At 41.0% G+C, this 22240-nt stretch overlaps 1 protein-coding gene across 3 annotated transcripts in view; it reads left to right on the plus strand.

Annotated features, from left to right (window-relative positions):
* Positions 1-22240, plus strand: part of ctbp2a (C-terminal binding protein 2a) — a 67355-nt gene that overhangs the window by 2827 nt on the left and 42288 nt on the right. For 2 of the 3 annotated variants that reach the window (XM_069692831.1, XM_069692834.1), the window contains exon 2: positions 18835-19004. In XM_069692831.1, the coding sequence (XP_069548932.1) occupies positions 18947-19004 (58 nt within the window). In that variant the 5' untranslated portion in view covers positions 18835-18946. Of the gene's footprint in view, positions 1-1945; positions 2380-18834; positions 19005-22240 lie in introns of those variants that run through there. The other variant, XM_069692832.1, reaches the window with a different exon arrangement.

The following is a 22240-nucleotide window of genomic DNA, read 5'->3' on the forward strand; positions in this document are numbered from 1 at the left end:
GGAACAAAAGTTGTACTTGGTTTTTTTTGGGTTGTTTTTTTCCTTTCAGCAACTGTTGTGCCATGTCTCATGCCGGCTGGTGATAGTTTTGTGTTTAGTGTAATTGGTGCACTCCGCAAATTTTCTGCACCTGTTTCTTGCTCGTTGGAACATGCCCTGTTGTGTCTCGGATGCTTTCTGAGTCAGCCGGTTTGGTTTGCGGTTGTCAAGGATAGTTTTGGGAGAGTGGATCTGGACTGCGGCAGACGGCAGCAGGTGTCTGATTCTCCTCGCAGATAAGACCTGTTTGCCCACTCTGCTTTAAAAGACACCGGGCGCTCTGATCCCCTGTGTGTTTCTGTATGTGGGTGCATGCACTCCTGTCTGCTACCGCTGATATGATACACAGTATTGAGAAATAAATGCATCCTCAGTTGTTTGCTCTTAAGTGCAGCCAAGTCATTTTTCATACTCTCATGCCTTTTTTTTTTTTTTTTTTTTTTTTTCTGTAGCTTTGTCTTGCTACGTTGGCATCCTACTAGCTTGTTTGAAAGCTTTGCCAATTCCAAATAATGTATTGAACACTCGGTTCAGCTGCCGCAGCGGCAAGAAAACAAGCAAATTATGGCCCGCTGCTGTATTTGAAAGCATTAAGTTTTTTTAATCGAGACAATGTAACAAAACATAAAACTGCGGAAAATCATTTTTTCTTACTTTGTTGCCAAATCTTAACATTAAATCCAAAGTGATAAACTGAAAAAAGTTGAAATCTTGCTTGTATTAGATTTTCATTATTGTGTTTTTTTTTATTTTTTATTTTTTAAGGTTGCTGCAGCATTTCTGAATCCCTGAGTGGTTATATGTACAAAAAAAAAAGAGTCTTTACACACCGGGAGCATGATGAATAAACAACACAAAAATATGAAATACTTGCCTGTGAATGTTTTGCTTTAAAATCCTTCATACAGTGATGTGAATTTGCGTCAGTCGTTTAAAAAAAAAAAAAAAAAAGGTTTGAATAGATTTAGGTCAGCTCATTCTTTCAAAAAAAAAAAAAAAAAAAAGTGATGGATTCAACTCCATCCAGTGACGGCGATCTTGTCCTCCTCCTCACTCACCATAAGAAGAAGAGCTTTTGGTTCGTTAGCCAAACCTGCTGTGACACCGTTGCCTATTTACTACCAGCTTTGCGTCACCCGTCACTTTTTCACTCTGTGATATTCGCTGTCTGTATGAAAGTTTAATGACAAAAAACAGCAGTTCACAAATATGTATTGACATGCGAATTAGTCACACCAAAAAAACATGGTGCTCTGTGTACAGACCTTAAGTGTTTGGAGTCCTGTAGCTTGTGTAGAAAAAGAAGATTAATCTTTGATTTGCTCTTAAGTTTTTTTTTTTCTTTAAGTTAAAATGTCCTTTCAATACTTAACAGTATTACAGTCCATGAAGTTATTAGTTTATCATTAGTGGGGTAAATGTCGCATGCTAGAACCTCATCATCTTTTAATTAAGCAGTTCGTCGTTTATTTTGCAGAAAATACAGGAAAATGCCTGTCAAAAGTTCCAAGCCAATTAATTAACAAGCAAAACTTTGAATTCTCAATGATATGACAGAGTAAAGCAGCACATATCTGACATATTAATCAAACTGACATTGTTAAAGTTGTTGTCGTCAGTTCGTTTTGGACTTTTGGAACAACTGTTACAGCTATTTTGTTATTTTCAGATGGAAGAACTAGGAGTTCAGTAAAAGTTGTGCTATTTGTACATAATTGATAAGCATACTGTAGTTTTATTTTTTTATTTTTTTTTCCAAAGAAGGATGACTGTAGCCTACAGTGCTGTGACTTGTTATGGGTGCAGAAATGAGCATTTTTCTAAATTATTAACTCATCATATGATTGTAGGAGAGCTCTTGGCAGCAGTGGGGCAACAGTGGAGGATGTTTACCGTTGCCTGTATTTATGATCATGGGAGTTCGCTCACTCCACTTGGCTGTCTAATCGCCTCCCACCTGGTGGAAACCATCAGACTGTGGATTCCCCGTTCCTCCTTATTGACTGGCTATTTTCCTTCATAGAAGTCCTAATTGCCCTCAACTGCATGCGCGGACACGACGGCAGAGAGAAATGGAGGGAGGATGGATGAAGGGGCATAGTTTGGACATCTAACATTGATGTAATACACTGTCTTTCCAACATGGAAAAAGTGTGCGTGTTTGCCAGCAGGAAAAGAAGAAGAAGAAGAAGAAGAAAAAAAAAAAAAAAAGAGCTGATCTTCTCTCGCTTACCTCCCCTCCTTCGCTTGGCATCGTCAGAGCTTTAAACACCTGCCATTAACTTTGATGCAAACCACAGAGGATTAGGAATGAATAGCGGCCCCGTCTTCCAACTATGTGTGAGTGTGCGCTCCCGTTTGTGTCTGTGTGTCACTTTTGCAGGAACTAGCAGAGACAAAGCACCATCTGCACACAGCAGGCTGTCCTGACTGCCTGTTTCACTCGCCGGGGCAGAGATGAAGCGTTCTCTGAGCATTGTTATGAAACCGACTCGGCTGCTGCTGTTGCTGCTGCTACGCTGGTTTGTTAATGCTGACAGCTAATAATGTCCTCCTGGATGATTGTGCCTTGCTGGAGCCAAGGAGAAGAGACAGAGACTAATGAAGAGAGGCAGGAAGTGAAGGAGAGGGAAAGACAGGAACAGATAGAGAGGAAGGTACCAGTGGGGCGTCCTGCTCTCTGCGTCCGAGTTGGTGAAAGTTCCCTGAGGATGAGTACACGCGTATACGCAGAAAGTACCGACACATGTATTGTGTTTTATTTCCTCTTTTTTTTGGGGGGGGGAGGGGGTGTCTACCTTCCTTCCTACTTGCTCTCTCCTGTTTCAGCGTCTCAGGAGGGAGGTAGCATGAGGAAGAGGAGGAGGAGGCGGTAGGGTTCCATTGTGTCTCGGCAGAGACCCTATTCCAGTCCAGCTGACATAGACTTGTGTCAGGAGGATCCATCCTGCTGATGTTAGGCAAGCTGTAAACTGAAAGAGATTTCTAAAATGCTGAAGTGGGCCCTGGCCAGTGGAGAGATGGCTCTGTTTGTTTGCCATTCTGCTGAGCACCACTTCACAGAGAAAACTTTTCTGCCCAAATTTGCTGACGGAGAGAAAAGGTGAAAAAAAAAAAAGAAAAAAAAAAGAGATGGAGTTGGGGTTTTGGGAGTCACTCATGGGCACACAATGCTCTGGCCGTTGTGGGTCTGTGACATTGACATTTGGACATGGTGAAGGGCAGAAAAGAGTTAAAAGCCTACTTTTTTCAGCTGTCTCTTACCACACAAACTGTTTTGCCACTGCTCACAATTCTCAGAGACAGCAGTCATTGAACCTTCCAACCACATGAATATGCATGATAAGTCTGCTTTTCTTCTCTGCCCTCTGAGCTGTATTTTTTTTTTTTTTTCTCCCACCCAGAGACCTGTCATGTTGTGTTTGATTGGCCCTGACATTTGAAAAGGTCCTTGGAAAAAAAAAAAAAGAAAGAAAAAAAGAAAGTTGTTTATGACAACTGGAGAACTCTCCTTGCAGCAGAGTAAAAATGGCATTTTGAAAGGAGCACAGCTCCTGCATATTTAAATGCTAATGGCTCTGAATGTGCAGGCTAATAGGATGTTTCAATCTGGAGTAGTGCAGTATGTACACTTTCAGTATGCATGCATAGTGTCTGAGTGCTACTTCTAATAGCAGCGGAAGATGCATCAGCTCATTTTATTAACTGGGTACATGGGGTTTGAAGTTGTTGTTTTTTTCTTTTCTTTTCTTTAAAGGATCACATTCTTTCTTTACGGCAGCATGGCGATTATCTCGACACATAAGCTCAAAGAATAGGCTTATATGCAAAAAAAAAATAAAAATAAAAAATAAACCCTCGGGGAAATCTGTTTTTGAAAATCAGGCATCTGTTGTGAGTTATTGCAATAGTTAGGATGCAGATAAAAGTGCAACAGCTTGTTTTACAAGCTTACTGTTGCTTAGCGGCTGAGTAGGGCTCTTCTACCTAAAACGCGCCAATCCCCCCACCTCCCCGCGGCTCTGGGCCGGACAGCCCTGCCGCGAGGCACCGGGCTCCTTGTTTTGTTAGCAGTAGCCAGCCACAAGTGCCGTGGATCTCCCCGGACTTTGAACTGGGTGTAAAGTCTTTTAGTTTCCCACAGGCTGAGACTCCACCGGTGGTCGTGGGCGACTTGTTGCGAGACCGACGCGCGTGGAAAAAAGCCACAATGTCGAGAGTTTATTTTCCGCAGCTGCTAACGCGGATTCCCAATCAAGTTCATTGACATGCCGGTGTGACATATTTGGTTCTAGAAAGTCTCTTGACAGAATGCTAAGACACGAAGGTAGTTTATGAACTGCTGTATGTTGGCAGGCTGACTTCTAACATGGTATCAAGCCGGTAACATGGATGGACCAAGTCAGTGAAAATAGCTCTTTGAACGATTTTTGGGCCATTCTTTCCTTCTTGATATTTTACTCTGTGTTGTATAATTTCATTCAGTTAAGAGTTTTGTTGCTCTCTGAGCTGGAAAGCCAGCTAACTGTGTTTGTGGCTCTTTTTATTTATTTATTTTTTTGGTTGGGCCAGTTTACATACAATAGTCAATATTGCAGCTCAGATATTATAATTTCTTTAATGAAATCAACAATATTATCATGCTATTTATAATGGTTGTTCTGGATTATTCATTGAGGTTCCTGCAATTGTTTCACAATAAATGACTTGGGTTTGTACCACTGAAACGCTAAGAGGGCTTTCAATTTGACATGGATGCAGGAAGTGTTGAGTTTGTATGAACGTGTGATGCAGTAACTTTAATAGGACATACGGTAGCGGAGCAAAACGAGGCGTCGACTATATCGTTTATCAATCAATACATCTTAAATGGGAACATGGCAACGCTGACCATTCTGTTTGTTTTATTGGCTCTGTTGAATAACGTGCGCTTCTGAGGTCATTGAATCTTCGAGCACTTAAAAACGGTGAATGAATTTCAACTGGATCAAGAAAACTGAACATCGTATTTCCTCGTGCAGAGGAAAATAGTGGCGGAGCATCGTTCGGTGCGCTCCGGCAGCTCTACAATGTGCTCCTAATTGTCTGCAAGCCATTCATCTTGTTTTGGAGCTTCCTTATTGATTGCTTCATCTATATTGGAGTGAAATGAATTCACTGCGAAATGATGCTTCGTTAAAGCTGGTGTGACTCGGCTTTCCGGCCAATAGGACGACCCGGCTTGTATTTTCTTAATGCAGTAGGTTTATCCTTCCAGGCCAGGTTAAAAGTGTCTACATACCACGCTTGCCATGCATAGCAGCCTCTTTGCTTGCATAAATACTGGCTGGAGTCCAAATAGGAACATCTGGCAGATGTCCATGAAACCATTTGACTCCTCAACTACACTGTTAAGTGAGAGGCTGCACTTCTCTTTGATTTAAATGAGGGTTGGACATCAGCATGGTCGCTGCCGCAAAGCACGAGCGTAAATACACACACAGACGTGCTCACACAATGTGACACAATAGCAGTTATCTACTTGTTGCTGGACATAGATCTAAACGGGGGAAAGCTGTCATCCTGTCTCTCATCACTCGTGTGTGGTGAAAAGTGTCACATTATCTACTCATTGTTAGCAGTTATGGAATTGTTGACAAAGTGAGTGTCAAAGCTGAGTGATGGAGCTTTATCACCTGAGCAATCTCCATTATGAATATGGATATTACCAGTGTTTAGCGAGCCTGAGGCAAATTCTTTGATTCTCAGCTGCTGAGAAGCTCAGTGGGATGTTTGGCTTTTCAACTCGTCAGCTCGTTCGCACAAAGACGCGTTTGATTTTCACCCATATTGAGATGTTTGATTCCTGGTCCTGAAAGAAAAGGATTTACTCTGGGTTAATGTTTCACCGAGCCCGGGAGAAGCCACAGACTCTTAGTCCCTCCTACTCAGTCCTCTGTGAATGCTCCCCTCGGGACTCTGTGTGCGGTTGGAAATAGGTGTCGCTGGGGTTTTAAGGCAGCTTTAGCAAATGCTATTTTAAGGTATTATACACGTTTATGCATGTGATTTTTCTCATCTTTTTTATTATTTATGCTACTCTGACAAACCTGGCAGAGACTTAACTGTAATGAAAAATATAACATTTACTGAACAGGATTTTGTTCCCAGACTAAAACATCTTTTCAGCTGATGAACAATTTTCCAATGATTTAAGTTTTGTGCCATCAGGAGATGCGGAGAGGGAGGAAGAGGTGGGGGGGTGCATTAATACAGTAACAGTGCTACAGTTCACTGCCTTGTCAGGGATTTTGCTGCTGCATTGGGATTCTGTTTTACCAAAAGTTGTATTGAACTGACTGCTTAAGAAAGCAGCATAGTCAAATTTGAACATGAAAATAGGGAAAATTCGCATTCTCCCGTGTAGTCATGCAGCCCGTGCAGCACTGCTGGAAAGTTTTCTTTTTTTGTTTTGGCATAAAGTTGATGTACCAAAGGAGATGCAATTTGTATTGCAGGCACGAGCTATTTTATTGTTAATATTTGATGCATTTTAATACAAATGTGTCTCTTTTTGTCGGTAGCAAACTAATATGATTACAAGGTTATGCGTTTTCTGGTCTTTTCAGCCTCAGTGAAAGTTTGAACCACTGAAATATTTCAAATAAGTCAAAGAACATAGTTTTTTGTTCCACTTTTCTCCCGTGGTTAAATCTTATCCTTGACCTTATCGTCCTTCTACTTTTTCGTCTCTGCTACTAAGCTCCCTTTAACTTATTTTCCTCTGAATATCAGTCATGCCTCCTAATCCGTCTGTGCCCTTGTCTTATCTCCTTTTTTTTCTTCAGTTTCATCTTGTGTGCTCTTACTCACAGGTGGCTGAAGGGTGTGCCGCCTCTTCTTTTCTGGCTGTCTGTGTTTCTTCTGTTTAGTATCTATTGAATCCCAGCTGCTGTCCTTGGACAGCGAAACATGCCAGTGTGATAAACCTGACTGATACACGCACGCATATACGTAAAAGCAGGCAAATGCACTTTTACCGGCACACGGACAAAGACAGAAAAACATAAATATGGAGCCAATGATAAATTGGCCGTATAAGAAAGCTATTAATTGAAGGAGGCTGAAAAGATGGTACTGCAAGTGTGGCACTCATCAAAGGTGAATGAATAGAAAAACATGTTGTCATTGAAAAGAGGTCTTTTCAGGTTGCACTGACACAAAATGTTCCGTGCGGTTCGTGATCATGGCTGAAATTATAAAGCCTTGTAAAGGAACACTACTTCTTATGATGGTTTGCTTGCTGCATGCCATCATGACCACAGTTACAATCTCGTGTCTCGCTCCCCCGTCCCCAAGCCTTTGTCAGACCCCCCCGTCCCCCCGTCCCCCCTGTCCCTGGAGGCAGGATGCAGCCAGACACCCACCTTGGCCTCAGTCCCCAGCCGATGCGTCTGTGTTTTTTGGTCTCTGTCTGTATGTGTGTGTGTGTGTGTGTGTGTGTGTGTGTGTGTGTGTGTGTGTGGGCAGCAGTGTTCAGCAGTGTTCTCACAGCCCAGCTGAGACTGACAGATGGAATCATTCCACACAGAGACAGAAAGGCAGGATACAGGAAACCGGGGTGTGTTTGATAGTCCTGGTGCTGCTGTGGTTGGTATTAATCTAGGTCAGTGGCATTTAGCTCATGGCGAGTTGGCCTCTGGGGCAAGCTTGGCCTTTTCTTAACCCCATTTACTCTCCATTTACTCTATTAATGTACAGTCTAGTTGCCTTATCTGTAGTTTACTGTAGAACCTGACATGATGTCTTTTGACTGTGCCGTGTTGGACAAATTACTACTGTACCTGGTTCAACTGGCCTTTGGCAATCAGAGCACAGTGTCTCCTCCCTGCAGCCCAGATGGCTCACAGCACTGACTATCAAGGTCCAACTCTGCCTCTGGACCTTGATTCGAAGTTATTATGATTCACTTTGTTCTTGTAATTATTATATTTACAGGAAATGTCTGCCAGTAGACAGCTGAGTTTGACTTTATGCCAGCTGAGCTAGACTAACCTGGTGAGCAGAATGTAGCCAATCACAGACACAGTGGATGGAGGGCAACGCTTAGAACCACCAAATCGGAAATATCGAATGCTGTCAAGTAATCAAATCTAGTATTTCCTGATTAAAATCAAAACTTAGTTTAGACCGTATTTTCTTTTTAGGAAAACTTCTCGTTCAGCTCCTTATTTAAAAACGGACACAAATGCAAAGATTTCTTTAAAAACATGTTTATAATCCTCAAACCAAAGGATTAAAAAACACCATCTTTGGTGCAGTACTGGAACCATTTTAGTATTGGCAGCAGCAGTGAGAAATTTGAAATGTAACCAAGAGTCCTCCAGGTGGACACTTGAAAACGTATCACACATGCCAAGACAACAACTTCTAATAAGATAAGTCATGAACTGTAACTTTTTGTTTTATTTTGGTTCATAGGATGTTGGAAAGACAGAAGCTATGTAAAAAAAAAAAAAAAAAAAATGCTCCGTTGGCGTCGTCAGATTAGGCGTCAGAGGCCCTGAATGTTTTACGAATAGCCAGGAACTCAGAAAAACAGGAATGGATTAATGAATAATCATCACATTAAAAATAATGGTAGATTCAGTTCTATTTTGGTTGGCATCTGCTGATGGATGCAGTAGAAGAGAATACGAGAGAGTGTGAGAGCAGAAGAGATGAGTGTGACAAACAGATGAGACACCGAGAGAGCTACTGGAGAGCTGAGGAAGAGGATGGTTTTAAATAGACACATAAGACAAGCAGAGTTAACACAAACTCAGAGTTAATCAATTCCCAAAACTTAACAAAAGCTTTGGCAATATAAAATCTTAACATATGACTGCTTCATGAATGTCAAGGCTCTTTCCATTTTATAGGGTTTTACACCTGCTTTAGGCAATAAAAATAATAATTAAGACGAATAAGAACTCAGATTTTAATCGTTTATTTTGATTTCATCTCGTGAAAGCTGGCACCTGATAAAGCACAGTGGGGTTTTCGTCATTTTGTTTTTGTTTTACTCTGAAATAACTTGCAGATGGTGAAATTATTAGGTCAAAATCTGGAGATTTCTGAGTTGGGCCCGAGCCCCCAATGTTTCAAGATCTTAAAAATGTTAATGCTAAAAATTTGTGGAAACAAACATCTGAAAAATACATTTCATCTCAATAAATAACACGGCACAATTTTAAAGTTGTCTTCATGTTTTTCATTGCATATTTTATGCGAAATCCCCATGAAAGTATTAAATACCAGCTGAGACCTTTAAAAAAACAAAAAAACAAAAACAAATGATCCTTTATACCATTGCACAAATGAAAACAATCTGTGAACTGTGAAGCAAGATTAGAAAATATAATCTACTTTGAGTGAAACATACTTCATACTTTTGAAATGTGTTTATTTACATGCCAAAGTTCAGATAAGTGTTTGATGAATTAGTAGTACCAGGGTTCAGGAAACTTTCACATTGAGGATTACATTTCTGTATCGTGGCTTTCTTCCCCTTTGTAATGGGGAACTGTAAATCAAATCTCAATCAAAATAAGAGCGTTTGCTCTTCCATCATGAACTCATCTCTGCAGTTAATTTGCAGTTTAATTGCTTTTACAGTTGTTGCATATGCATCAGGTGCTCGGTGGGTAATTGGTAGTAAAAGACGGATCATCAAGTTCAACAATTAGAATTGGCACCGGCCAACCTCAACACACAAAAATGGCTCTAATTAGACTATTCGGAGAGGGTTTCATGGAAAAGATTTCCAGTCATGTGTTACACGGAGACAACATTTTCCCAGTAATGTTGTGATCGCAGTGACATGGAAAATAAGATATTTGTGCTTATCTGTCTTCCTTCTTCTTGTGACTGCCTTCACCAACCCTCACTGAGCTCTCCAGACCCAGAAGCAGTCGTTTTTATAGTCTCTCCTCGTTAGTCATGCTCGGTGCTTCTCTGCGAATCCTAAATTTATTTCTGTATTGGTACTCATGACATCTTCATTCTGCGATCAGCCTTTGGCTGAAGGAGTTTTAAAGAGATTGGCCATGTTACAACATCATTTTTTCACTTAATTTCCTTTTTTGGAAAGATTTGAGGGCCGTCTCTCCGACGCTTAATTGTTCTATGGCCCTAAAATATCATTTAATTTTTATCGCTCATCCTCGCTCTGTCCTGGGGTTTCTGTCACGTTACAGCGAAATGGTTTTAACATTTCACTCAGGAGAGAAATCAGTGAGCAGAAGGTTAGATATTTTCAGTAATTCTGACTAAATTGTTTAGACTTGTGCTGAAAGATAAGGTGTCTGTTTTTGCTGAGGCTTTGTGTTAACGAGCTGTTAGCTGAGGAATGGAAAGGTGCTAAAGAGCTGAGAAGAACAAGGTGAGGTGACGAAGGCACCATCTGATTACAGTTGCACAGTCTGTAGACAACAGCGTGTCACTGGCAAGACCTGTTTTCTTCATATATGGACAAAAACGGATTTGTCATTTCTTTACCCTCTGGAGTCACCGACCTCAGAGGATTACACTTCCTGGTGTTGTCCACGATTGAAAAAAAAAATACTCATGGATATATGTCATAAAAAGAGAAATGTTCATGTCTGAGGTTGTTTTCACATTTGGTTCGAAACAAGGAAAAACAAATGAAGCATTGTTGAAGTGTTGGTGAGGTCTGCTTTTTTTACAAATGAACTAAGAGGGAAGTCTGTGAAATGAAGCTCACTGATTGGAGAGTTTTGCATTCATGCAGGACTTTATGCCTTATCTGTTTTTTTTTTTTTTTTTAATGCTCTCCAGGCATGGAAAAGAGAAATTGTGTATTAATATTACAGGGAATAGTTACTTCACTTCTTTTTCTAATTAGGAACTTCCAAAATGTACCATGTAAAACAAGAGCACAGCACACAGCTGTTTGTTCATTCCGACCTGATTGATCAAGGAAAATTCCTGCACTCACATGGTAACGCACATCTGTACATGTTACCATGGCTACTAAACGATTATCATAAGTATACTGTTCTTTATAGAGATCACTTTGTTGAGAGTTCGCAGCCAGAATATGCCTTGATTGTAACATAGCTTGTAGATAACTATAATTGTTTTAGTATTGATTTGTCAGTCAGTTATTTCATTGCTTAAAATATTACTTAAATATTTGTCTTTTTTATGCCTCCACGCCGACGATAGCTGTGACGGGAGGCATTATGCGCCCCATGGCACTAATGTTCACTTGGATTCAAGGATGAATTAATAACACTGTTGTGGTCACAAGTAAAAGGTTACCATGATTTGATGTTGCACCTTTATGCAAATGTGTGACTTTAAATGCCAGATACGTGTTTTTCTTTGTAAATGTACAACTGTAAACTTGGAAATTCAGAGTTTTTTTCTCCAAGTATTGACCCCTTCCCACCTCCGTAATGCTTTTTTTTTATTTAAAAAAAAATTTTTTTGTTATCCTACAATGGCCCTAATACACCGCCAGAGTCGGGTGTCATCTCATGTTTGCTCTTTGTCTGCCGCCTTCCAGCATCCATGACAACGCATCGGTTAACCCGCAAACCTGGTGTACATCTTTCTTACATCTGTACATCTTCCGACGCAGCGAGCGTCACAGAAGATGTCCTTAATTTGCTTTCACTATCATGCCTGACATTCCTCACCAGGGAGTTTGATCTTATTCAGTCTCAGGGTGACTTTGAAGAGAAGCCGGTCCAAATTTCACAAGTGTGTTGCTCAAACATGTGAGAGTCGTATGCCTTTGGTCTTTGTCCCTCACAGAAACGGGTCTGAGGTCACCGTCGTCATGTTAACCATCAACAGTAAAGCGGAATAGACAGATTTATTACCACAATAAAAGCACGTGCTCGCATGCTTTTCCATGTGTGTGCATTGTGAATTGAGATCACTGAATATGTTTTCAGTATCTATCCTGTCAGATAAAAGAGGAGATTCATAGCATCATTTCACAGAGACATTTTACATTGCCTTTTGTTTAATTCAAACATGGACTCTGTCTTTTGAAAAAATAAATTGCCAATTATGTGAGTGGAAATTTGATGCCAGACTTTGTTTTACTTCACGAGATGAAAGGAGCTGGAGAGAGCAGGAATGCAGGCCACGCCGAAAGCCTCAATGGGTTTGGCTAACAGGCTACCGTGCACAATAATGTCACCATTATGTGTTTCCCGCGTGACTTAAACGAATAGGCATTATTACAAAATTGTGCATTAGCCCCAGTCAGCAGTTAGTACTGCTGCAGTCTCATTTCATTTAGAGCTGAGAGGAGAGAAAGATGGAGCGGGGAAGGGGGAGGGGGGAGAGGGAGAAATGGTTCAGAGAGGAGGCGATGTAAAGGAGAAATGTGGAACGAAAAGCACGCTGTCTGCCAGAGGCTGACAGCACATGCAAAAGGAGTTAAAAGGATACATGTAGAGACTCCGGTGGACTGACGGACCTGGGCGAACGTGATGATGATGATGGAGAGGGAGAGACAGAAAGAGAGGACGGTTGTAATTGTCAGTAACTAGTGTATTTAGACGGAGAGGAAGAAGGGTGCTGGCAGGGAGGCAGGAGGTGTAAATCAGCGGTCTGAGTGGCAGCTTTATGTGCCCCTCAGAGCCCCAACTATCCGATTAATGAGAGAAGAGAAACCTTAACTACCCTCCCCTCTCTGCCTCTTCTTTTTCTGCTACCTTGCACTTTCAGGGGCATAAATCATAGACTCTTAAGCAGTCACATTACATAGCTGCAACACAATTCTTCCTCAAAATGTTGACTGTAGGGTATCCCTGTCCATCGACGCGCTGCATTAATGAGATTTAAAGCAGCTCGTGTCCAGAAACGGCATCTCCAGTAGTTCTGCTTTCTAAGCCGTATTCAGCCTGGATGTTACAGGAATAGCTCAACGTTATGGGAAATATGCTTATTCGATTGATGTGACTCATGTTTTTTCTGTAAATATGAAGCTGGCTGATTTCACTTTGGCTTTGCTTAAAAAGTGAAAACGGCGGCGCAGTTGGCCTGTTTTTGTCCAATGGTACAAACAATCTGCCGATCAGCATCTTAAAACTCACTCGTTGCAATGTTATATCTCAATTGTTTAATCAGTATAAAGACAAGAGTGTTAAAACAACAAGTTTTTGTTTGGATTAAACAAACAAGACACTGTGTAATATGTCAACTTGAACTAAATCAAACAGCTCCAGGCTAACCGAGGGCAGGTTGCAGCTTCATGTAGACTGTACAGACACGAACTCAAACAAAAAATATAAATAAGCCTATTCCCCAGTTTTTCCTTCAAAATTATGACATAAATGTCTGACACATGAATAGACAAGGCTGAATTTAAAATGTATAGAGAGATTTAAACACAAAGAGATTGGGAAAAAAAAAAAAAGCAAACGGGCAGATTTTTAGATTATTGCCGGAGGAAAGAAATTATAATATTTTTTTTTTTTGAGCTTCACAAGTAGAAAAGACTTTTATATGATTTATCTAAAGGCCACGAGGTTTCCCTTCAGCTTGTGTGAGTCTTCGACTGCATACTTTTGCAGCTCACTCCCTTCTTTGTGTGTATGGGCTGTTCCTCCCTCCTTAAATTCACATAGTTAAACTAGTTCACCGAGGTCAAGGGCTGGAGGCTCGGTTGATAATCCAAGAAAAGAAAGAGCAAGACGTTTAATTTTTTTTTTTTCAAGATGAGAACTCCCCCTTGTAGTAAATTCCTCCATGGATATTTAAGGCGAGCACGTGTTACGACACAGTCAAAGCTGTAGCTTTCCTTCATTCTGTGCCTTTTCACCTTCAGCCAAACCCACAGGTTTCTTGATCTGGTGAGAGCGCTCCTCTGAGAGACGGCCTCAGTCGGAAAAAGACCTCTCTCTGTTTCGCTCTCTCTTTCCTCCTTCTGTGTTTTCCGTGCTACTACCGACCTAAACAAGCTCTCCTGGGCCGCCTTTCAATGTACTTTTCTTCACCAAAGGAGTAGAAAAAGAATGAGCTCAAGACGTGAGAGAGATGTAACATAAAGAGCTGAAAGACAGATTTGTTTCTTAAGTGAGAAAGTGGCTCTCTGTGCTTGTGAAATACAAGGTGTCAGATGGAAGAGCACTGGATGAATTAATAACCTCTACGAGTGATGCAACAGCTGCAACAATGAAATGTAACTCCTGTGGAGGCACTCAAGACGGTTTTTGTTTTGTTTTTTATGTAGCATTTAAATAAAGATTTTTCTTCTGTTTGTGTCTCCGAGACACAATCAGAGAAGCTTCAGAAGCACATCTGCGGTGGACATCTGCCACGTTTCACGACTGTTGTAAAGCTCTTAAATTTGAACAACTCTCAACTCTGGGCTCCTGATTTATCCTCTGTTAAAGTGCATGAAAAAGAGCTCCTCTCGAGGTCCATTGTGTGAGCGGCATTTAAATTACCGGTTGAAATTAACAATGAAGCGAAAGCGTTGCAGGGCAACTTCACACTTCAGCAGCCCAAACATGCAACTGTGTAAAAAAAACAGTCTGAATTTTTTTTTTTTTTGTGAAGGTTTAAAGAGTTTCAATACCCAGGAATCTTATAATATGACACAAATAACTGTCCTTGTACATGAATGTCGGTGGTGAAGAAAACGTTTGTAGTTTCAATCATCACTAACCATGAATCGACAAATGGTTTCAGTGACGCAGTTCAGTTGACCTCTATAACATGTGCGTTTTTGCTTGTTAGGAGGCGGGTTGGGTGGTGAGTTTGATACAGGAGACCTTCCATTTCCAACCACGAGTCGGAAGAACGCGGCTCAAGTCGTCATTTTAACCCAAACCAAGGGAGTTTTGTGCCTAAACCTAAGCGGTGGCACTAATTAAGGAAACACTCTTATTGGTCGTATATGAGGGTAGGAACAAGCAATTTATTCAGTCGTATGGGTTAAAGGACGTAAACTGAATTTTTTTTCTCTCAAGAAAAAAGTATGTAAAACATTTTTTTTTTTAAATGATGACACTGAGAGCCTGCCTGGTGTACTTGGAACGGCAGGGTTTTGCACAGGATACTGTTGCAGTATGTTATTCTAGATGCACATTATATTTACCTTGAAGAATGGTCTCACTCAGGAATCATGGCGGGTTGCAGTCGCAGCAGAAAGTCCAGCAGTGCATGAAATGCATTTCAAGTAGAAAGGCAATATGTAATTACAAAGTAACACTTGTGGACTGGCTACATTGCGGACGTGGTGTGTCGTGAATATCAGATATCTTTGCCATAAATCATACCATAGCATAAACGTTTAGACATTTTATATATTGTTATAATCCGTGTTTTCCCTCAGCCTACAAAGTCAAATCCTGTCACTGTCAAAAGCAAGAAAAAAAAAGTTCTATTACCAAGAATATTGTGAGGTTTGCATCACTCGTCAGATCAGACGGCAGCTACTCTGGTCACGATCTAACTTGGTAGCATTCACAGACTTGTCAGGGAACCTGCGAACATGACTACCCAACCACAGCTAACACTGTGATGTGTTGTGTGTGTGTGTGTGTGTGTGTGTGTGTGTGTGTGTGTGTGTGTGTGTGTGTGTGTGTGTGTGTGTGTGTGTGTGTGTGTGTGTGTGTGTGTGTGTGTGTGTGTGTGTGTGGTGTGTGTAGTGTGTGTGTGTGTGCTGGCCAGAGCGAGCCCTCTCTACACTGAGCACACAGTCCCAGGAGTTGTGTGTTCCTGTTGTTTGCATGCATGTTAAATATGTGTGTGTGTGTGTGTGTGTGTGTGTGTGTGTGTGTGTGTGTGTGTGTGTGTGTGTGTGTGTGTGTGTGTGTGTGTGTGTGTGTGTGTGTGTGTGTGTGTGTGTGTGTGTGTGTGTGAGACTTTCTCCTCGCTTTCTCTTCCTCTCCTCCGGCTCTGAGCACATACTTTCTCTCAGGTCAATCCCCTTATTGTTAAGTTGTATAACAGCACTTAGTCAAGTAACAATCCTGCAGCGACGGTGCTCAGGGCTGCGGGAATACTGTACTTCCTCTCTGGCTGAGAGCTCTGCTCAAAGTTGTTGTTGACTTTTCAACCCGCTTAGAGGAGTCAACTTTTTTTTCTGTTTTTTTTTGTGTCTAGAAATGGAGTGGATCTCCCTCGTGCATGAGTCAAATCTCTGGAATTAATTTATGGAAATGAAGTCATGTATACCACGGCTTTGTTTTTTTTGGAGAAAATGTAGCTCTCAAACTGCTGAGCAGGCCGTTCTTCTCAACCCATGTGGTTTACCATTACTGTAACTTGAGACGTGAAAGCAGAAATGTCATGATTGAAATGATGTTTTGGTGTACATGATGGTGGTAGAGGGTTGGGGGTGTGTATGTTCTCGATTACATTACATATAAGTGATAAACCAAAAATATTAAGTACTTTAGGTTGTATTTATCCGAAAACGGCATGTATTTCTCCAATAATGTTTTGAGGATAATATATTTAATGTTTATTCAGCGAACAAACTGATTCTAAATATGTAGACCTGAATTATATGTGGTAGACAAATTAATGTGAACACCTCATTACAGTTACATTCCTGTCTTTGAGATCTAATATCTAAATAATGATGTAATTATTTTCTGAAGGACCACCAGAACACTGATCAGAAGGAGTGAATTTAGTAAACGACACCATAATGACTTGTGGAAAAAAAAAATGTAGTAGTGACTTTGTATTTCATGAGAGAACTTAATGCTTTCTGAATGTGAGTTTATTGGAGCCGGAGACATTTTGGAGCCAGCCCCTAGTGGCCTTCCGTGGTACTGCATTTTACTTGCAGTTTCGAGAATAACTGCTGACTTTAGAAAGCTTGTTGTACAGGATTGCACAGCAATTAATTGTGACGTTTAATTTTATTACCACCCTAATTTTGTATAACCATGACATTAGAGTAATGTATGCGAAGTTGTCTTGCTGGCACTCGTTCCTCCATCAATATTGCAGCCTGTATTTTTGTGTTTGTCCGCTGAGGCAGCTGTCAGGGAAGTGAAGTCTATATCGGGAGAGTTTATAAGAAACGGCCAAATTCAGTCGTGACCTATGCAGCACAGAGTCAGAGATGCCCATGCATATCTCCTCCAGTCTATTCATAGACTCCCCCGCCTCTGAGTGACTGTTTCCTGCCTTCCCTCTTGCTCAATTACTTCTCCTCTGACTCCCACATGTGGGTCTTCAGCTCTTTGGCAGGAAGGCATACCTTGTGGAGGAGGGAAGCTGAAACACAGCAGCTGACTGGTAAAACAAGCTGAAATGTGTTTGGGTTAAAGAAACACAGGCACCTACTGTGGTGTTTCTTTGAAATTCACTTTCGCTGCAGTGCACCACCTCCCGACTCCCTCTCCTGCCCCAACAGCTGGCCAAATTAAAATGCAGCATCAATTCATCATTCAGCCACATTGTTTAGCCTGCCCTGCGCCCCACCAAAACACACCAGTTAGAATTGCATTTACACCGCAAATATCAATATATCATCAAATAAATAGTCAAGTGAAAGCCGTTGTGAAAGTGCACCACTCTTGGATCGAGCCCGGAGGTTATTATGGAAAAGAAACAGCGTTATAAATGCAAAAAGTGCTGACAGACATACAGTTAAAATGTTGGAGGAGGATGGTGTCACACTGTACTCATCCTGTTAGATGATGTTTTTGTAGTACTTTCCTCTCCCTCCCACCAATCCCCTTTTATGTCTTTATTCTGCTGATACAACCTCCTCCTGTCTGCTGACTAACTGACCCACATTCCTCTGTGTGACTCGTTGCCCTTTGTGTGTGTGTGTGTGTGTGTGTGTGTGTGTGTGTGTGTGTGTGTGTGTGTGTGTGTGTGCGCGCGCGCGCGTGCGTGTGTGCAAGCCCACATTTCTGCTTGTCATCTTGCATCTCTTTGTGTGTGTGTGTGTGTGTGTGTGTGTGTGCATTCCTGTGCCATCCTCTGTCTATCTCTGTCTGCTGACCCCCCCCCCCCCACCAAAAAAAAAAAAAAAAAAAAACTGTGCCGTGTCCCTCAGGCTTCAGCAGGAGCCAATTAGAAGATTGCTCTTCAGAGTAGCATCAGTCACTGAACATAATGACTGCCTATAAATGCCTCATTTACTCAATCACTCTCTGTTTGTCTGCTTGTGCTGTGTTCTACTCAATTTTGGGGAGCTTTGGTTTGCAGAAGTGACATTTTTTTTGATTTGATTAAATAAGTGGTGCTCACTGAGATGAGGCTCCCTCTAGTGGAGAGTTGAGTCTCTGCACTGTAAATGTCTAAATTTTGTCCAAGGCAAATCCGGTGACTCTTCCGAGGTTTTTGAGACAGGAACAACTGTGCAGCACAGGTCATGTAATCCTTGTGATGTGCTTTGAGGAAGCCTGGACATCATGATTTACAAATCAAACCAAATAAAAGATTTAGCTAAAACTTACCCAACTGTGTAACCACTGACTCTGCATTTTATTAGGTTTTGTATTTCACACGCCTTCCCTTGTATTTAATTTGCACATCATACACTTTTTATACGGCGTATGTGATGTACTGATTTGCATAATTCACTGCTGTAAGTCCTTATTCATACAGTGTATTTTGATTTTGGCCTCCCAAAAGGACAGCAGATGTAAATTAGCATTGCATAAAATGGAAGCAGTTATGTTAGATATTGTACAGGGCATTGTCCCTTTAGAAAGGAATAAAAACCTAGATAAATACTCTAAAATTCAAAAATGCCACACCACTTTTAGACTGACTGTCAGTAATCATCTTTGTCTCTGCTTTCTTGAATTTCAGGTATAAAACATCAACTATCTAAGGTCTTGAGGACTGTGAGCGACGGAGATTTTGAAGAAGAGAGGTGGGGACAAAAATCAAGAGAGAAGAGAGTGTTTCAAGTTGTGACAGGATGGCTCTGGTGGACAAACATAAAGTGAAACGTCAGCGACTGGACAGAATCTGTGAGGGTGAGTGAGACCGACTCTTCTCCTTTTTTCTTTGTTTGTCGATCTTAGATGCTGGTTGTAGATTTAGAAGTAGATTAGTTAGGTTGCTTGTGTCTTTGTGTGCGCGCACACACTAACTCTGAGTGTGTGTGTGTGTGTGTGTGTGTGTGATTCTCGCCACTGTTATATGGAAATGAAGTTTCCACAAGTATTTAAGCTTTTCAGCCTGCTGCTGCAACAAATTCAGAGAAAAGCCAGTGGGATTATTTGCATAAGTGTGTTTGTGTGTGTCAAAAAGGAGCCTTGGGACCAGCCGAGGCTCCGAACTTCATCTTTGAAAGCTGTCTAGCTGAGAGAAAGTGTGTGTGTGTGTGTGTGTGTGTGTGTGTGTGTGTGTGTGTGTGTGTGTGTGTGTGTGTGTGTGTGTGTGTGTGTGTGTGTGTGTGTGTGTGGGGGTGGGTGGGTGTTTCTGTGGTAGAGGAGGTTGGGTTGATGGCTGAATGAGGCTTGAGTTCGATGTTTCCAGATTGCTGGAGATGAAGTTGGGAGTTTGTAATAAAGTGAAGCACTCCTCAGAGCCCTGGGATTGATTATGGTGGGTAGTGGGATTGATTTGTGAGCATTTGTGCATTTACGTGTGTGTGTGTGTGTGTGTGTGTGTGTGTGTGTGTGTGTGTGTGTGTGTGTGTGTGTGTGTGTGTGTGTGTGTGTGTGTGTGTGTGTGTGTGTGTGTGTGTGTGTGTGTGTGTGTGTGCGTGTGTTTAAAATGGAGATAAACACAAAGCCAGAGTTTTTTCCCTTTGTTTTTTTTTATTCCCTTTTTCTACTTTACTTAACCATTGACAGGAGCTACATAATGTCTGAATGTTTATTTAGTGTGTGTGTGTGTGTGTGTGTGTGTGTGTGTGTGTGTGTGTGTGTGTGTGTGTGTGTGTGTGTGTGTGTGTGTGTGTGTGTGTGTGTGTGTGTGTGTGTGTGTCCAAACTCAGTACTGTGTTATACCGTATTGTGCAAGATTAGTCTTTTAATGTCCTTTTTGTAATGTGGGTCGGGCTGCTAGCTGCTGCTCCTCGAGCGTCTCCGAGTCATTCCAATCATTCAACTGGAGCTTATTTCATCTGACTCTGAAACATTTCTGCAGGTCACCGTCCAGATTTTGAGATTAAAAACCATCTACACTTGATTACACCCCTTAAATATAATTTACATGACATTTAATTTCTTTAAAGACAAAATGCTAAATTGATAAAGGGGAGAATTTGATGCCCTTCGTATTTCGGCTTTGGACTGATGGTTGGATAAAACGAGCTTTGTTATTAGCTCATGTTGGGTTTGGTGCAGTTACCCATTTTCTGACATTTTATAGACAAAAAAAATGATTAACTGATCATCAGATCAATTGATATTCATAATCATCATTAGTTGCATTTTCAAACTACACCTCTGGAGTTTGTTTCTCTGTTATCTTCTACATCCACCCACTTTCTTTTCTTGTTGACTGCTCTCTGCCCTCGCTGTCCATTCTCATCACCCGAATATTGATTTGTCCAAAAAAAAAAAAAAAAGCAATGATATAACTTTTTGTTCCCCCAAAGTGAATCACACGACATAATGAAACAAGGTTATGTTGCAGTGTTTTGTTGAATTTTTTTTTTGGTGATTTAGCATTTTTATAATTAGGTATATGATTGTAAGTGAAGCATAATCAGATCCATATTTCTGAGAAACGTTCAAGTAAGTCACATTAAAACCCTGCACAGTGTCAAATATCAGCGTTCCTCTTTGTTCACTTCTGAGAGAAATCCTTCTGAGATTCAAAAACACAATTTAATAGCTTCCTAAATGAAGCAGTGATGCTGTCTGTTTCCACCCTCAGAATGAGAGCCACATGTGGCATCGCAAACCTCTCAAAACCACCAACCCTCCTCGCCTGGGAACACATTTGTTACACGAGAAGAAATGACTAAGCAGACAATAGGTTGAACATCATATAACAATATTTTCTGATCTGCCTCAGACATCCTCTGCGGTGTCCCTCTCCTCTGCTTATCAACAATGATTTCTTTTGGTGCAGTTAGTCACCACAGCTGCTCTTAAAAAATGTGTAGAAGAGGGTGATTCACATCGGGGAAGTTAAAAGATCAGAGGGTGGTGAATCATGCCGTTTTCACGGTAGCATTAAATCTACTCAACCATTTAAAAAGGGTATTTCAAAACCAGAGGCATGGGGTGTTCTGCACCATAATGTCAAAGCCACCCACTATTATCTATAAACAGAGTGTTGGGACTGAGGCGTGAAATAGAAATCAAAGTTCATATTATGTGTATTGACAAAAACAAGAACGTTATAGAGTGGTTGTGATTGCGTTGCCGTCGCAGGCTTCACTCAGCGAGACAGCGAGGGCGGCCTCCCTAATCTCCATTTATCTTCTGAGGATAACTGTGTCAATCCAATACTTGTTTCACAGCGGAGTGCATTGATTACATCTTTACTCATTGTGATGAGTGGCTAACTGAGCCGTCCCTTTGGCCTAAATCGAATTTGAAATGGCTGATCAAGTGTGGCTGTTTACTCCCATCAAAAGTAGTCACGGTGCTGGAATGTAGATTTTTACCGGAACGGTGGATGTTTTTAATGTCGAGGATGTCTGATGTGATTTACCATCCTTTGATACTGTCCAACCGACAGTCTGAGAAATATTAATAATATAAATATAAAACAAGAGAAAAGCAGAAAATTCTCACATTTGAGAAGCTGGAAACAGAAAACATTTGGCTTTTTTTTTTTTTGCTTGATGAATTACTTTTGACAGTTAGTCAATAATCAAATTAGGGTTTTTCCACAGGAAATTGTTTCAGCCGAGCTGGTAAACCACCCAGAGCTGGATACATCATGTCTTGTGATCAATTTTTTTTTTTCTGTGGACGACAGCCTGTTATTTAGATATATGGCATTGGGTGCGTGAAATTGCACCTCAGCTCTTTCCCTTTGAATGTCAATGTTTAGCTGCATGAAAATGTAGAGCTGAAATAACTAGTTGACCAACAGAAAATGTACTCGCTCCTATGTTGATTTTTGAAGTTTATTGTCGCAGTCATTTTTCTAAGTAACACCACACATTTCCTGGAGTTCTTTCTCTGTTTTCCAACCATTTACTGACATTTTAAAGACAAAAACAATCTTATTCTAACAGATAATTGGAAGATTAAACCAGAGTAAAAATAATCACATGTCTAAGTGTGTACAAAAGAAAATC

Source organism: Brachyistius frenatus, unplaced genomic scaffold (assembly GCF_029030835.1).
Source record: "Brachyistius frenatus isolate BFR_SWC_R1_liver_20210118 unplaced genomic scaffold, ASM2903083v1 Contig_13, whole genome shotgun sequence".
Classification (NCBI taxonomy): domain Eukaryota; kingdom Metazoa; phylum Chordata; class Actinopteri; family Embiotocidae; genus Brachyistius; species Brachyistius frenatus.